Source organism: Erpetoichthys calabaricus, chromosome 2 (assembly GCF_900747795.2).
Source record: "Erpetoichthys calabaricus chromosome 2, fErpCal1.3, whole genome shotgun sequence".
NCBI classification, from domain to species: Eukaryota; Metazoa; Chordata; class Cladistia; order Polypteriformes; family Polypteridae; genus Erpetoichthys; species Erpetoichthys calabaricus.
Genome location: NC_041395.2, coordinates 347,527,895 through 347,546,644, shown reverse-complemented (window position 1 = coordinate 347,546,644; position 18,750 = coordinate 347,527,895). Strand labels below are relative to the sequence as shown.

General features: G+C 39.7%; 2 protein-coding genes across 2 annotated transcripts in view; both read right to left on the bottom strand.

The window, feature by feature from the left end:
• The window catches only part of LOC114647400 (uncharacterized), a 723,921-nt gene that overhangs the window by 104,790 nt on the left and 600,381 nt on the right, over window positions 1–18,750 (bottom strand). The window lies entirely within an intron of this gene.
• LOC114647399 (uncharacterized) overlaps window positions 1–18,750 on the bottom strand; it is a 56,249-nt gene that overhangs the window by 35,103 nt on the left and 2,396 nt on the right. Inside the window, exon 2 of the mRNA XM_028796115.2 lies at window positions 3,950–4,285. Within this exon, the coding sequence (XP_028651948.2) occupies window positions 3,950–4,285 (336 nt within the window). The remainder of the gene's footprint in view (window positions 1–3,949; window positions 4,286–18,750) is intronic.

The window sequence follows — 18,750 nt, the reverse complement described above, 5'->3', positions numbered from 1 at the left end:
TAGAAATGACATTTTCTGTGTGATCGTCCAAATTTTTGCCTGACAACCATGCACTACATGCCTGTGATTTACTTGTTAAAATAATTAATCACAAAAGCAACCTTGAATGTTGTGGAGTTTTAGTGACCCGAGCTTACCCTAAATGACAGTAAGTAGAAGTGCCGAGCAATTTACAAACAGAGTCCTGCATCGATGGCGCCGATTACATTCATTCGCAAAGATTTCCACTCTCCCAGGAGCGGACGGGGGACTTGAAGTGTCACAAACAGTGCAAGAAGAGAGGACGCTGCCCGAAACTGCAAAGCTCTCGACTCGGCGGAGCAGCCCGACATTCCGCGCCTCCTGGTGTCCACTTTGTTCTACGACCCCTTGCAGCTGAACGCGGTCTCGTCTTCACATTGTTTACAGCTCGGCGCAGTTAAAAAGTAGAAAGATGCAAAGCTGTTTTCCTCATCTCTTCTACTATCAAGTACTGCCAACTAAAAAAAAGTTACAATGTGGCAGTTTCAGCGACAGTCACGTGGACGAATAAATAAAACTTCTCTGTCAGAATGCGCCTGGCGGCAGATGGCTCAGCGCTGTAGTCTAGACAGGAGGGGTGGGAGAGGGCGACACGGGGCGCACACAAATAATAACAATTCGTAAAGGCGATATAAAAATGGCATCCACAAACGAAGTGATTAGTTCCTGTATTATAATATGCTCTATGGTCATAGGTAATTTCCATATCGTGTGGTCATACGTAATTTCCGTTTCATACGTAATTTCCATATCATGTGGTCATATGTAATTTCTGTTTCAAACGCGAAAAGAATTTTATATATATATAGATTAATGGAACACACAGACCTACTGTCCTCAAATAAAAATAATCAAATCAATGATTTCCAGAATTCCTACGCACTTCTGTCTCAAGAAAATTCTGAAAAACATCCCAGGTGTACCCATATTATCCAGAAGACACTTTGTAAAATTATTTTGATGTAAGATAAGTACTTTCCCTGATGCAGACAATTTTCTGAGGGGAGAGGGGTGTCAAATTTGACATGGCTTTATTATTTCATCAGTTTCACAAGACCATATCTCAAGAATTAAACCACCTAGCAGGCTCAAATTTTGCATACTGGTACCTTTATAGGTATAGTACGTAACAAAGTCAAAATGGTTGGTCCAGATGACGCCACTTGTTAAGAGCAGACCTTCAAAAATGGAAAAAAATATTTTGTGTCTTTAGCTTTGCCATGTTTAGGTTTTCAGAAAGCACACTTCTAACTGATACAGCCTGCTGAAATCGCTTCCACGTTCAGATAGCTACACATGGCTTTTCAAATGGATATAAACAAACAAATATATGGGGAAGGGTTATAAATATTTAATACATGTGGATCAATTGTATGAATATGACTGGTCGAGAAAAACCTTAAGTTTAGGGTTTGCCTTTACAAATCAAAATTGTACATTTTCATGTAAACTCAGTTTCACTAGAACTGCTGGCATGTCAGTACAGTCCAGAGCCCGCAACCCAATTCCTCAGTCTATGGTTGGGTTAAGGGCTTAGTGCATTACTGAAATCTTGTAGTTTTGAAAGGAAATGAGGAGAGATGTCTACGAAACTGCTTACATATGATTTTCATCTGAATAGCTACAGTAAGTATATAATAAAAGGTATATAATAAAATATTGAAGGCACAGGGATGTGTGTGCAGTGCTTGATTTTTTTTTTTGATCTAAACTCATTTGAAGATGTTATGTATCAATAGATGCTCACATGGATGTAAAAGATAAGGAGCTGTTGATATTGTGTATGTGTTCTCAAACGTTTATTTGTGCAGTTCGTTTGAAATTGCAGACTGTTGTTTTGCTTTGGTATGTGTGGCAGGGTCTTGATGTTGCATCGTTTATAGCTTGTAGTCAGTGAAACAACTCCTGCTTTCAGCCCATCTGTGAGGGGAGCTGTACCCGTGTTTATCAGTTAGTTTTCTGCTGGGAGTTGTTTGCCAAGGTGCCACTGTGACTTATCTCTCAACGTTTCAGGAATGCCACATGAACACCCTATGCCCAACCTTCCATTCTGTTTGCACACGGCCATTCACTTAAAGTCAGGGGATCAAAGGCCGTGCAAAGGAATCAAAGCCAAATTTTACGGCTACCATGAGCCGGACAACGAAATTATGGGTCGTGTTGCTTGTGTTACGGCATAACCTATCAAATGAGACCAAGGTCAAGCTTCAAAGGCCAGGGGTGCATAAGTTTTTGCATAATAGACAGACAACCCTTACAATTTTATATATAAATTCTAGATCGTTCACGGAATGTTTTTTTTTACTAAAAGCAACATTTTACTTGCTCTGTGGACTGCAGAATACGTTACACTTCTTTCTATGGCCACACAGTAAACTGTGCCAAAACTAAATGAAATCAAACATCCAATCAGCATCAAGAGGTGGGGCAAGGGGTGTTAACAACAAAAGCAAGAGAGTGTTTGTGGCTAAATATATGAGGTGGGCAAGATATTCATTTTAAATTTCTAAATAGTGAATACAGGCAAACATTTTCTGCATTTATTATAACCCATTGTGATAGCCAGATAATACATTGTTATCTCTTTTTTTCCTTCTTCTTTATCTGCACTTTCTCCATTTATTCACTGAGCATCAAAATCTCTCAAATGTTCAATATTAGATGCAATTTGGTAACAAGACTACACCAGCAGCAAATGAAGCCAGCAGCAGCTTCACCATTGGCCCATATATCAGTGGAATCAGATGTTCCACCATATCAAGAACTTGTCACTTTGCAAATGATGCCGTACTGAGTAAGAGATAATATTTATTTTAGACCATGCATATTTTGACATTGATTGACGACACATAGGCATGACTGGAGCGTCCCCTTGATCCACCGCTTAATGTTGATTGGTGTTCTTTGACACCATTGAGTTTTGCCAAAATCAAGACTGAAAAATTCTGTGTGTTCCAATACTTGAGTTATTGAAAAGCAATTAACGATTTAGTCAATTTCTTTTAACTATAACTAAAAAAAAAATCAGGCTAATAATTAAATACACAACACACATGTACTGAAAATTGCATTTTGTTGTGCTTTACATGTTGGACTGCATTTTATTTTGGCATGAGTGAGAAGTCAAGTAAAATGACACCTTTTATTGGCTAACTAAAAAGATTACAATATGCAAGCTTTCGAGGGAACTCAGGCCCCTTCTTCAGGCAACATGTAGTTGTAATCACCAATAATCTGACAGCTTCAGCTCCATTTCCAATAATCTGACAGCTTCAGCTCCATTTTCAACAATTAACGAATACCATCTGAGACAAAGTGTAATCACTACATCTCGCCTGAAGAAGGGGCCTGAGTTGCCTCAAAAGCTGGCATATTGTAATCTTTTTAGTTAGCCAATAAAAGGTGTCATTTGGCTTGATTTCTCACTACATTCATAATGGCTAACACAGTACAACACCCGAGCACTACATTTTGGCATGAGTAAAGCCAAACCACAATGGTTTTTATATATTTTGACCAGTGAAAATGTAATTGTAGACCCTAGAAATGGAGACTGGCACAAATAAAACAGGAACTGGAATGAGAGATGAAATGGTAAAAATGGCTTTCCTTACATGCGCAGCATCACAGGTATACAGTTCAGAACATGGACCCAGATTTTACTGAAGGACTGCCTTATTAACTCTAAGTTCCACAGTGATACTTGTGATGCTAACTACAAATGAGAAACTGTGTGTGTCTGGGATTTGTCTGTTGCATTTTACAGAATCTACAAGGGCAGATTTGCCATAGTTAGAAACATGCTTCCTGCTAGCTTATCAGACTTGAGTTGAATTCTAGATATATCTTTTCTAAGCCATACTACTAATAAAATTAAATTTTTGCTATCTTACACAAATTAAGGATCACTAAGTAGGGCAGCACTTACCAGATACAAAAAGCTGAAATTGTTTTTCACCTTTGGATGGCGTGACATACACAATACACGTATAGGAACCTTCATCCTCAAACTGTACATTCGGGAGATGGAGTGAAGCATCTCCATTCAAAAGTTCAGTCTCGTTCATGTAGGCTCCATCACGTTTAGCTTCTGTTTTTCCAGTCTGAAAAGTGTAAACTGGTGTAGCACCATCTGCTCCTTGCTTTGTCCACACAACACCCACATTTTCCAGTTTCACATTGGTTGGCATATTCTTTATTAAACATTTCAGAGTGATGTCTGTCTTTGCCAATGCATCAAGATCTTTCACCTCCAGTTTAAGGTCTGTTGTGGAAAAAAAGATGAAAAAATAAACAGTGATCAATAAATTAATACCTTTACAAAATGTGTGTTAGCTTTGGACAAGGCCCATTTTACAAGGTTTTCTGACCTGCATGTTTCATAAGTCCGAATATCACAGATCCCTAAAACACTAACAGTTACTAAGAGTGCTTTGCAGGGACGAGAATTCCCACTCATTCCACAATACAATCTTTCTATGATACCTGGATCAGTATTAGTACAGTAACAATACAGTATTCTATTTTTTCTTCATATTTTAAAATACGAAATTCTGATGCATTATCATAGTAATTCCTCTAATCATTATTTGGGTTCACCTACACTAGGGAGTTATACTTAACTATGGTATATTTATAAACTAGGGGGCTCCGCCCCCTGCTCGCTTCGCTCGCCAACCCCTGGCATTGGGGCATGACAAAGAGTGAGATGTATGAATTAGATATAGAATAGTGTGCAGGTTTGGATGATGCCTATAGAAATAAAAAATACAGTGTTTGGCATAGAGTAATGTTTTATTGGAATATTTCTTTGTATACAACATTAGTAGTAAAGATGGTGTCTTGTCTTTGAATGAGTCTTCCTTGGCATGGATCATTTTTAACTTTAACTTTAACGTCAGATGAACGTCGAACACGTGAGAAGGCAACATAAAGTTGTCCATGTCCAAAAACGGGTTCAGAGAGGTAGATGCCAACCTTGTCCATGGTTTGTCCTTGTGATTTGTTGATGGTCATGGCAAATGCAGGTTTAATGGGGAACTGTCGGTGTTTCAATGTAAAAGGTAATTCTAGGTCAGAACTCGTAAGGTCAATTCTAGGAATGAGAACAGTATTGTTAGCATGTGAATCTGAAAGAACTGTTGCTTGAATAACGGTCAGTTGAGCTTTCTGCTTTTGGAGTCTTGCTTGCTTGTTTTCTGGCCGGTCATATGCGCGTTGTACTCGTCTGCGTTCATTCTCTTCGCTCTCTTTTTTGTATCTCTGAGACGCGAGCTCTTTCTTTTGAAATCGTGCTTGTTTCGATGCAGCACTTTGAGACGCGTGCTGTATGCGTCTACGTTGAATGTGTCTGTCCATTTGGGCACGTCTCTGTAACGGGGTTACTTGAGCTTTGCGTTTTTTGATCCGAGACATTTTTTATCACAGAGTTTCCGAAGCGCGTTGTATGCGCCGCCGTGTATTTTTTTGTTTCATTCGTGTTCGTGTGTTTGATCCCGTTATCCGATCCGAATCGTTTTGTACCCGTGACCGTGTATTCATGACTTGTTTGTTCCTCAGCGTGCGAAATATGGATAAGTAATAAGGAGGATCGCACTCACTGTTAATATGGAGCCTTTTCTCCAGTTGAACGGTTAATAGTGCTTTATTTTAAGGAGATCCACCTATGCTGCCTAGTGTGAAGGTGTTGAGATGACGTATGTTTAATATGGACGTTTCCTTTAGATATGTGGCTTTGGGTGTCACTTCTTATTGATGGGGGGGGGGGGGGGGGGGGTGAGGATTGTTGTTGCGCGAGCGTCTTCTTTCGTTTTGTGTTCCAGGGGCTTGTTGAATCCCCCTCTTGGTGTGTGTCCCGTCCGGTGCCTGTAGGGGGGGGGGGGGGAGCCTTGCTGTTGTGCGCGAGCGTCTTCTTTTTTTTTGTGTGCTAGTTTCGTGTGCAATGGGTTTCGTGCGGCGCCTGCCTTTGACTACTTTTTTCTTTGCCTTTTCCTTTTTTCTGTGCTTGCGGCGTCTCATTTCTTTGTCTTCTTTTTTCTTTGCTCACTCCTTTTTTCTGTGGTCTTGTCTGCCTCTCACGGCCCCTCATTTCTTGCGCCTGCGCAGTACGTCTTTTTGCGGCTACGGCCCATGGCCGGATGTCCCTGCGTCCATCCGGTTTAGCATTCTCGATAATAGGAATATCTGCTTTATAGCACTCCAAGTGTACAGCTTTATCTGCATGTGGACAGATGTCTTAAACAAATTGAGACTTCTGTGTAACATGTGGACAGCTGTTTTGAGTAAAATGAGACTTTAGTGAAAGCAAAATGAAACTTTGGTGTAGCTGCTTTATGGCGCCCCATGTGTACGGCTTACCCACACGTGAAGAGCTGCCTCAAGCAAAGACGCATACTAGCTGGGCAAAAGAAGACCAAATGGTTGTCTGCAGACCTGAGTTTCACTCAACATCTCTTGCCACTTACTTAAAGCAGGTGTCCACTCACCAAGCTACTTCTTTTTCACAGACGTCCCTTCTCAACAAGCCACAGATACAATTACAAACACAAGAAACCACTCCAGTTGAGTGTTGCTCACTTCCTCCCAACTCTGACTCCCAAGAGCTATGGAAGCGGGCTACTTTTAAAGCAAACCCATGAGTACTTCTGGTGACGTTACGTGGCCAGTTGGAAGAACTTCCAAGCTACAAGAAAGCCAGGGAGATCCTGTCCCGGCAACACCCTCTACCGTCTCCCAGGGAACCGTACAGGGCTGCACTGCCAGACTCCAGCCCTGCGGGTATCCAGACTGAGACCACACATGAGGGACACAGCCACCTAGAATGGCAGGGAATGAATCGCTCCCCTGCTGGTTCCAGACATCTTTGGACATCCCAGTCAGGATTCGATTCATAAGGTATCCCGGCCATCTTTCTGTTACGGCATCCCGGCCAGGTAAGAAATTCCCACCATCCTGGGTGGGACACCCACTCATCCTCTCAGGCATCTACAATATATATTTTAAATTCACAGTTCAGAATATTAAGTTTACAGAAGCTAAAGACAATCAAATTCTACCTCAAACTTTTCGCCAAGCATTAATCACTGTCTTCCCTAAACAAAATAAGGACTTGTTACAATGTGCATCATACAGACCAATTTCAGTCCTGAATAATGATGTTAAGATACTCTCAAAAATCCTAGCTAGAAGGATGGAGAAAGTGCTGCCCTCGGTAATATCACAGGATCAAACTGGATTTATTAAAGGCCGACACCTATCTTCCAATCTCCGACGCTTGTTTAATGTTATATATTCACCAGCAAAATCAAACACCCCAGAGATATTACTATCATTAGACGCAGAAAAAGCATTTGATATGATTGAATGGAACTACCTTTTCACTGCATTGGAGAAATTTGGGTTTGGCCCGAATATTTGTGCTTGGATCAAACTACTGTATACCAGTCCAGAAGCTTCAGTTTGTATTAATAACATTTGCTCAGACTACTTTAAGCTAGAACGTGGTACCAGACAAGGATGTCCCTTGTCGCCACTGTTGTTTGCAATCGCTATAGAACCACTGGCGGTTCACTACCGAAATTCTTATCAGATAAAGGGGATTGTCAGAGAAGGACTGGAACAGAAAATTTCTCTATATGTAGATGATATGGTCTTATATATATCAGACACAGAAAACACTGTCCCTGCTGTTTTAACAGCACTAACAGAATTTCAAAAGATATCTGGTTTTAGAATTAATCTGAATAAAAGTATACTCTTTCCAGTGAATTCACAAGCATATAATATTAGATTAGACACCCTACCTTTTACCATAGCAGATCAGTTTAAATACCTAGGGGTAAATATCACAAGTAAACATAAAGCTCTTTATCAACAAAATTTTGCCGTCTCTATGGAAAAAATTAAGCAAGACTTACATAGATGGTCAACCCTTCATCTCACTCTAGCCGGAAGAATTAACATTGTTAAGATGAATATCCTTCCTAAACTTCTCTTTTTATTTCAAAACATTCCAATATATATTAATAAATCGTTTTTTAAACAGCTAGATTCAACAATAACCTCATTCATTTGGAACTCAAAACACCCACGTATCCGAAGAGCGACCCTACAAAGACCTCAGGCAGAAGGTGGCATGGCTTTACCTAATTTTCAGTTTTATTACTGGGCAGCAAACATACAAGCCATAAAAACCTGGACACAAATAAATGAACATACACAGGCTTGGTCCACAATGGAAGTAAATCCTGTAGTACTTCTTTATACTCCTTGCTCTGCTCTCCAATAAATGCAAGTTATCACAAATATACTAATAACCTAATTGTGCTTTACTCACTCAGAATATGGAACCAAATTAGAAAGCATTTTAAGATGGAAAATCTTTTATCAGTGGCACCACTGCAAGAGAACCACCTCTTTCAACCTTCGCAAGTATATCCAGTTTTTAATACCTGGAAAAGTTTTGGGATTAAAATGCTCAGAGATCTTTATATAGACAACATATTTACATCTTTTGAACAATTACATTCAAAATTCAACCTCCCAGCTACACATTTCTTTCACTATCTTCAAATTAGAAATTTTGTTAAACAGAAATTGCCCGATTTCCCCCACCTCGCACCCTCCACAATGCTGGAAAAAAATACTGCTCAATTTCAAGGAATTAAACACCATTTCCGCATTATATAAAATCTTATTAGAGTCCCTACCTTTCAAAGATCCAAGAGGACATTGGGAAGAAGATCTCTTAATCAATATATCAGAAAAGGAGTGGAAGGTAGCAAAGCAGAGAATTCACTTGAGTTCTATATGCTCAAAGCATAGAATTATTCAACTAAAAATTATATATCGAGCTCATCTGTCTCGCTTAAAACTGTCCAAAATGTTTCCAGGGCAAGATCCAACCTGCAAACACAGATGGGCCTGCACGAAACTAACATCATTTTGGACCAAAATCTTTAAGTGCCTTTCAGAGAGCCTTGGTGTCCCAATCCCTCCTAACCCCTTAACAGCTGTGTTTGGTGTTCTTCCAGATGGGCTTAAAGTGGAGAAGGACAAACAAACTGTGATTGCATTCACTACCTTTTTGGCACGCAGACTTATTTTGCTAAACTGGAAGAATCCTAATTCTCCTCTTTTAAGTCAGTGGGTAACTGATGTTTTATATTATTTGAAATTAGAAAAAATCTAATTCTCAGTCAGAGGATCTGTGCAGAACTTTTTCAAAACCTGTCAGGACCTAATCAATAATATTTTAGAATAAGCTCTTAAAGCACTGAGGAAGTAGACTCTCTTCCCATTTCTTTTTCTTCTCCATTTACCTTTAGCCGCCTATTAAACTTATCAATTTATGTATTTTTATAAGCTTTAAGTTTTGCTCCGTTGGCAGGGGTGGGGGTTGATTTGTTTTCTATCCTTTTTTGGTAAAAATTGATCCATTTGTATGGAATGATTACAATAAAATTAATATATATATATTTTTTAAGTTTAAATATTTACTAAAGAAGTCTTCTCTATAGTTTGCTTTCCATCACCATACACTGACATTGAATTATGGAATTTATTATTCCCTTTTCATTTGACAGAATGGGAACTCATAACCCTATAGTGGGGCTGTCATGATTAATTGATGTAATCGACCGATTGAATTGTATTCTCTTAAATCGACTAGTTGTCTATGCTCCTCTCCCACATTGCATGCCAACAAGCTACGACTCTCTTTGCGGTTTTCAAATAAACTAACATGGCAGCAGCTACACCACATTCAGCGGAAGATGGTCCTCCAAAAATGGGGCAAAGTTTTCCTCTGTGTAGGAGTATTTCACATGAAAATCAGAGAAAATGGTTGTTCACCAGAAAAACCAGACAGCGTTCCACAACAGCACTAGCTCAACGTGTGAACACCTAATGATGAAGAGTACTGGATGTACAGCACAAGACAAGCCAGCAGTGCTGTAAGTGACCTATGAGGAAGACATATTTAGAATTAATGTGCTTCAGTCTTTCCAAATAATAAAGTATGGTGCTAATAGAACTATAACAAAACATGTCACTTATGTATTAATAAATAAGGAGGTATTAGGCTAACTGAACAAATGTAATCTAATACAGACACTAAGCTGTAAGAGTGTATTCCTATATGACAAATGTACTAAACTAACTTTTAAGGTAGCTGTTGATATTGTATAACCAATTATTATGTGTGATGATCATTATGTGTGAAATGTAAGCTATAATAAGATTCTTAAATTGTAACTGCCACATAGACGTTGAAGTGTTGTAAACCTGATGGTGCAGAAGAATAGGAAAGTACATGTTTTCCAAAATTAGCCCTGGCTGAATTGCATAACCTAAGCTGGTTAGGAAGCCTAGGACTATGGATACGCCAACAGTTCCTCTTATCTAAAGACTACTGTGTACTTCTCCAGTACTGATCTGATGTGTCATCTTAAGCTACTTGCAGACTCTGCTTGACCTCAAACTGAACTGCCATACTTCCTCTTTTTGTTTAGTACACAAACTACTATAAAACTGAGCTAACTCCCATCCTTGGACAGGCTATCTGATTTAACTGTCAGTGGAACTAGCTAACAGGGGCTGCAAGCCTCCTCTCATCAAGAATAAAGAAATTGCTTTTTTACTTTTTTATTGGTGTCTGCCTGCTGTTGTCTCGACTTTCGTCCACACCTACTTACACTTAATTAGAATAATCTATACTTGCATTTTAACAGAGAATTGTTTATAACACTGAAGAAAAAAATATGTTATATTGTATTATTGTATTTTACATCAATCCATATTACTAAACGAGAATGGTAAACCGGATGGACGCAGGGACATGGGCCGTGGACGCAAAAGACGTAGTGCGCAGGCGCCACACAAAGCCCCCCTCCAAGCAACGGAAAATAAGAAATGAGGCTCCGCGCCCATAGCACACAAAAAAAAGGAGTCAAACACAGGCGCCACACAAACCCATGGCACAAAGCGCCACACGAAGCCCATAGCACACGAAATGGGACACACACAAAAAAGAGGATTCAGACCCACGACACACAAAGCCCCCCTCCACTAACAGAAATAAAAAATGAGGCAACACGCCCCTAGCACACAAAAAAAAGGAGTCAGACGCGAGCACCACACAAAGCCCACTGCACACGAAACGGGACAGACTACAGACATAGCAGACGAAACGGGACGTACACAAAAAGGAGGATTCAGAATATGGATAATGAGGCAACGCGCCCCTAGCACACAAAAACAAGGAGTCACACGCAAGCGCCACACAAAGCTCATGGCACACGAAACGGGACAGACTACGGATTTCACACACTAACATAAATAAGACATGAGACACAAAGCACCCCTCCACTAACAGAAATATGAAATCAGGCAACGCGCCCATATCACACAAAAACGAGGAGTCAGACACATACCCCAAAGTGACGGCCCTGGAGGAAGCGGAAAAACATACCTTTATGAGACACTTATACATTTCTTTACTGCAAAACAACAGTTAATTATCGCATCGGCTACAACCGGAGTGGCAGCTAATTTGTTAATAAATGGTCGTACATGTCACTCCTTATTCAAAATACCGGTCCCAATCACGGAAACATCGGTATCCACTATGAAAATGAACAGTAACAATGCACGTGACATCCGTCTTGCAAAACTGTTAATTATAGATGAATGTATAATGGCATCCAGTCACTTACTCAACACCATTGATAAACTTCTACAAACGTTGATGAATAATAATATTCCCTTTGGAGGAAAGGTACTTTTATTAGGAGGAGATTTTAGACAGTGCTCAGCTATTGTTCAGTCCACCTTAAAATACGCGGACGACGTCATACATAAACAACAAGAGACCGGACTACAATACATATACAGGCGCGACACCTGATTGGTAATAATACGAAGAAACGAACAGTCCGCATATTAACAGTGAGTGTGATCCTCCTTATTACTTATCCATATTACTAACGATAAAGAACAAACAAGTCATGAATTCACGATCACGGGTACAGAACGAGACGGCTCGAGTAACGAGACCACAAACCCTCATCAAAAAAAAACAATAAACGTCGGCGCCTACAACGCGCTTATAAAACCGCGGAAGAAAAAATGTTACGCGGACAATTGGCATTGCTTTCAAAAGATACAGTTGGTACAAAACATGCAATGTCCCGATCCAGAATATAACAATTGTTTATTACAACTGGGAGATGGGACACTCACCAATACAGATGGACTTCACCCAGATATTATTTCAATTCCTCAAGCCTTTATCTGTGACGACTTAGTTACGGAGATATTTGGAACAGCAATCTCATTAGACCAAATACCCCTTTTAACACAACGGACTATATTATGTCCAAAAAATATTAATGTTGATCACATAAATAACCAAGTCATTGCATTACTTCCTGTAGAGGCACGGCTCTTTCTAAGCTCTGACAAAGTTGACTCTGATGACGACAATGGCCATCTTAATTTCCCCTTACAATATTTGAACACTATTAACCCAGCCGGATTACCACAACACAATCTTAACCTGACAATCGGAACAATAATCATGCTATTAAGAAACCTTAACACTAAACAAGGTTTATGCAATGGTACACGTTTAGTCGTCAACACCATGACACACAATGTTATTGAAGCAAAACTTCTTACAGGATCACATGCTAACAATACTGTTCTGATTCCTACAATTGACCTTACAAGTTCTGACCTAGAATTACCTTTTACACTTAAATGGCGACAGTTCCCCATTAAACCTGAATTTGCCATGACCATCAACAAATCACAAGGACAAACCGTGAACAAGGTTGGCATCTACCTCTCTGACCCCGTTTTTGGACATGGACAACTTTATGTGGCCTTCTCACGAGTTCGACGTTCATCTGACGTTAAAGTTAAGGTTATAAATGATCCATGCCAAGGGAAACTCATTCAAGAACAAGACACCATCTTTACTACTAATGTTGTGTACAAAGAAATTTTCCGATAAATCTTTACACTGTGCCTTGAAATTTATTCTTTGCTTCCTATGTGCGTCATCTACAACTTCACACTATGCTATATCTCATACATACATCACGCTATTTATAATTACCCAACACCAGGGGTTGGCGAGCGAAGCGAGCAGGAGGCGGAGCCCCCTAGTATATGAGAAAACATTAAGGTGGTCAGGACATCAGATTAATGTTCAGGGATAAATCAATGTCTTGACCAGAGTTCTGTTCTGAGCCCATTTGTGTTTGAGATAGTGAGGGTGGATTTCTATCTAATATTTGGAAAAGGTAAAGGCAATGTAACTGTGGAACAATAACTGTAGGAGGAGATGACTTCTCTCACCCAGAGTGTCGATCACTTTTAAAAACCTTTGTGGTGCATACAGCCATGTCTTTTGATAAGTAAAACGCTAGGATTACTGTTATCCGATTTTGCCTTATAGCTTCCTCTATATGGACACAATTCTCATGAGCATAAGCAGGTAACAGTTATCTGTGTCACTGACCTAAGGTTACACGGATTTGGTACTGCCTGCTTAACTTTTATGCACCCTTCATACTGATTGCATTTTAAAAGAGCTATAAAAATGTTTGTGTGTAGTTAGTGCTGGGATGCATACCAGTTCATACCGAAAACCGTTTTTTTATTTTTGTTATGATATGGATTTTTCTTATACCACAACACCGATTTAAATAGCCTAAACAACATTCGGAATGTGGCGCAACGGGAAACTGTTTAAGGGGGGACCTTTTTCACTGCTACACCACTAAACACGCATGCAACGGAGTACAAACGATAGTGGAGGTAGTGAGCAGAGAAAATGGACAGAGAACATTCTGAAACTGAAGCTGTAGCAGACAATAAAGTTGAACATGATGACACAGAAGAACTTTAGCCAAAAAAAGGAGCCGTGTCTGTTGTCTGGAGATACTTTGGTTTTACAAAGGTTGGATGTGGACCAAACAACTATTTACTGCAAATGCTGTTGAGCTAATGTTGTCATCACCAGCAATTTGCTGTACCACCTTAGCCGCAAACATGCTTTGGAGTACCATGAATGTATGGAACTAAGACTGGCAGCCTCCACATCCTCAGGGAAAACTGAAAAAGCGAGAGGACACTCGAGTCAGACGTCACTTGTAGACGTGTTTGCTAGAGGTACTACCACGACAAAAATAGCAAGCGGTGGATCGAGATAAGCAACGCCATTACAATCCATATAGCTGACGTGTCAGTGGACAGAGATTGTTAACATTAACAGAAAGTGCAGTTGGTTTACAAAAAATATTTACTATTTATTCCTTTTCTAAGACATATTCGGTGACAAGCACCTCTGGATATTTGACTAAGTCTAAATGCCTCTTTGGATGGTTGAAAATATGTTGTCAAAATTTTAGTTTAAGTTGTTTGCAAAATTTGTTCAATAAAAAGGTTCTGTATTTTAACTGCAACTGTCATGCAATGCGATTCCTTCTCTTCATTAGTGCCATCCCCTTGAAAACTATCACTTTAGGGGGCTATGCAAACCTGTATTAATACTTCTGTGCACATTAAAATGTTTTTTTGTACAACTAGGGGGCTCTGCCCCCTGCTCACTTCGCTTGCCCACCCACGGGTTTCGTTTACTGGATAAACAATTTAAAGAGATTGTTATTTTCATGGGAATTGTTAAATATGCATTATTTTCACTTTTACTTTAAAACTTTTGTAAAAACATTATTTGTCCTTTATCTCCTGCCCCGGACGTAGTTAAATCCCTTTCTCGCGGGACGTATAACATTGCTCGCGTTGTGAAAGGGGGATGCTGCACGGACTCTAAAGAGATGCGGTCGGATCAGCTGTTGTATGGCTGCATGTTCTGCTTGTCTCACTGTGCGTCGATCATTTAAAAGCCTGTACAGCAGCTGTCCTTTTGTCTCGCGGGACACCAAATTGTCTTCCGAGAAGATCACGTCTCGTCTCCCTTGCCTCCCTGCTAAGATTTTTTTTTTTTTTATAATAGAGAGATGTACAATTCTCATGACGGTGGAATAGGTCATCCTTAATAATTAATAATTATTAATAATAATTATTTGCATTTATATAGCGCTTTTCTCACTACTCAAAGCGCTCAGCAATTGCAGGTTAAGGGCCTTGCTGAAGGGCCCAACAGAGCAGAGTCCCTTTTGGCATTTACGGGATTCAAACCGGCAACCTTCCGATTGCCAGTGCATATCCCTAGCCTCAGAGCCACCACTCCGTCAGTCTACTGCAGTAATTGCAGCGGAAAATGTGATTAACATCCACTCACCCATGGGAAAAAAAAATACAGTCGAATACTGGGAAATTGGCATAATTTTGAAAAATACCATGATATAGTATTTTGGTCAGACAGCACAGCACTATGTGTAGTGATTGAACAGTTTGCATGGTACACTTTTGAAAACAAAGAATTTCCAAATTATGTGGGATTCTCCTTATTTTGGAACTTAAATGCCCAAAAAGTGTCAAGTAATCTAGGTTTAACAATATACTTGCGAAATTTCCTGGAAATTGCTGCAAACAGACATGAAATGCACTCAGTCACACGTGTTAACAGATGTTTGGGATCAGACTCAAAAAAAAATGTATTTATGAAATTAGCCTTATGATGCGAGTGCCTCCGATTCACCAGTTGCACTCACGCTTTTGTGAATATTTCAGTGCTTGATTACACAGTGAAGAACAATTTGTAACCGAGAATGATCAATCTACAAGAGAACGGGAGTACTAAATAACATTTGCGGTAATCATCACTTTACTCGGTTAGTATATCGAGGTAGTCGTGATTAATATACTGTACAATTAATTGAGGAGCCCTTCAACGCTATATGGTAAACCTGGTTGCTCCAAAGGTACCATATGAAAGTACGTGCCCTCAACGGCATCATGTAAAATAGACAGGTGGCCCGCCCGATCTCTGTACCCTCCTTGGGGTGCAAAGTTTAGCTAACATTGACAAACTGGGAAAAGCGAAATAAAGGATTCATAACATGACCTGCAAAAGCAAAAACATACCACATCCTCCCAAATTACTGTTCTCAACGTGTCATGGTTTTTTATTTGTCACATGCAAAATCATACTGGAGCATATGATGGAATGAATATATATATTTTTTTAATATAGATCCCAGACCGTGTCTAAAGGAAAAGCTAATAGTAACACAATACCAGAAAATATAACACAGCAATAGTAGAAATAATCTAACACAACAACAACATAAAAAATATTACACTGTTGTTCATTTAACAATCTGATGGCAAATGAATAGAAACTCCTAGAGGATCTCACAAGATGGGTCAATCCTGGACACTTTCATTCCACCCTAAATCCTCAGTCTCTTATGGATTTTTTTTATGTGTTCAACTTTTAAAACTAGGAATTTGTCTTTGAACTGTACACCTGCCATTTGAGGCGAGAGGTTAAGGCATCAATACAGTACAATTTACATTTGTATAGCCCAAAATCACACAAGGAGTGCTGCAATGGGCTTTAACAGGCCCTGCCTCTTGATAGCCCCCCAGCCTTGACTCTCTAAGAAGACAAGAAAAAGCTCCCCCTAGGACAGCGTCTCTCAACCTTTTAGTATTTGCGACCCGAGTTTTCATAACAGTTTTAATTGCGCCCCCCTAACATTTTTTGAAAGGAGCCCACTAATACCAATTTGTTCTTTTTTAATTAATGATATATCATAGATGCATATTTTATTATACCTACTTAACTTTTATCGACATTTATCTAACTCCATATTTATTGTTCTAGTATCAGAATGTAGTTTAAGTTAATTTGTTTTGGTTTCAATAGATGGATTTTTCATATTTTCGATTCTTGTTTTCTTTTTTTCACATCTCCGTGCCCCCCTTTTTGTTACTTTGCACCCCCCTGGGGGGGGGGGCCCGCCCCACAGATTGAGAACCACTGCCCTAGGATAAAAAAAATGGAAGACACCTTGGGAAAGGCAGTTCAAAGAGAGACCCCTTTCCAGGTAGATTGGGCGTGCAGTGGGTGTCAAAAAGAAAAAGGGGGTCAATACAACACAACAGACAGAACACAAGTCATCCTCAATACAATATAATAGCACAATAGAAATATTACAAGTACACAGCAGAACTGAACAGTAGATGATATCACACAACCAGTAAACCCCCGATTCTCTAACGAATCACAAAGGAATGAATGGAAATCACATGGATGTAATTAAATACATATATCTGTATTTCTATTTAGTAATATATGTAACGTAAAATAGAAGTTTAATCGTTATGTTATGTTATGACATAATGTCCTTGAGTTGCTGCAGGTATATGTATGAGATATATTTGAGTGTAAAGGTGTCGATGACGTACATAGGAACTACAGAAGTCATAACATGATAGATTACAAATATTTAATCGAATATCTCTTTATACACAACATTTGTTCTTAATAGCATGACTATTGTCCCGACTTTAAGGTTAAGATTGTGTTGTGGTAATCTGGCAGGGTTAATAATGTTTAAATATTGTAAGGGGAAATTAAGATGCTCATTTTCGTCATCAGAATCAATATTGTCAGTACTTAGAAAGAGGCGGCTTTCTCCAGGAAGCAATGCAATCACTTGGTTATTTATGTGATCAACGTCAATAGTTTTAAGACATAATATAGCCCAGTGCGTGAAAAGTGGTATCTGGTCCAATGAGATTGCTTCACCAAACACCTCTTTCAGAAGCGTGTTGTAGGCGCCTGAGTTTATTGTATTTATCCATGCGGGCTCGTTTTTGTAGCTCCGTTAGTCGAGCTGTTTCGTTTTGGAGCCGTGACTGCTTTGCTTGTGGTGTTTGAGATGCGCGTTGTAGGCGCCTGCGTCGATTGTTTTTATCCATGCGGGCTCGTTTTTGTGTTTCTGTTAGTTGAGTTGTTTCTTTTTGGAGCCGTGACTCTGTTAGCTATACATCGTTTACTGTTAGTAATATGGATAATTGCACTTACTGTTAATACGGAGCGTTCGTATATTGTTATTATCCATCTGCTCGAGTGTCTGTGTTTTCTGTGGTTGTACTGTTAATAATGTATTACTGTAATGTGATTCACATATGCTGTGTAGATTGTACCTTTGGGGATTCCGTACGTTTAATACGGAGCGTTCGTTTATTGTTATTACTTCTAGCATGTCTCTGAATCTTCTCGTCTTTGTTTTAGTCTGTGGCTGTGTCGTTAGCTATGGGCTCAGTTGTGTATTTCCGTTAGTTGAGCTGTTTCGGTTTTCGTTGTTGTAGGCGCCTGCGCCTTCCATACTATCTCGGTTTTGACTATATGGTTCAGAAGCGCGTTGTAGGCGCCTGCGCCTTCCGTACTATCTCGGTTTTGACTATGCTGTGTATTGTGGACTTTTGCAGATTCCGTACTCTGTCCAGTTTGACTCTGGGGCAGGGCACAGAATCCTGTTGTGTTTGTTTGTTTGTTCTGTGGCCGTTTTCTGTGGCCGTGTCGTTAGCTCTGGTCTCGTTGTTTTATTTGTTATTTCCGTTAGTTGAGCTCTTTTGTTTTTGGGCCGTGCCCCCCTTGCTTGCGGTGAATCAGAGGCGCGTTGTAGGCGTCTGCGCACTTTGTCTCCTGCGTCCATGGCCGTGTCCTGGGTCCGTGCCTTCCGGTGCCTGCATCCGGTAACCTTCGGTTAGTAATATGGATAGGATTTGGATTTGTTTAGTGTC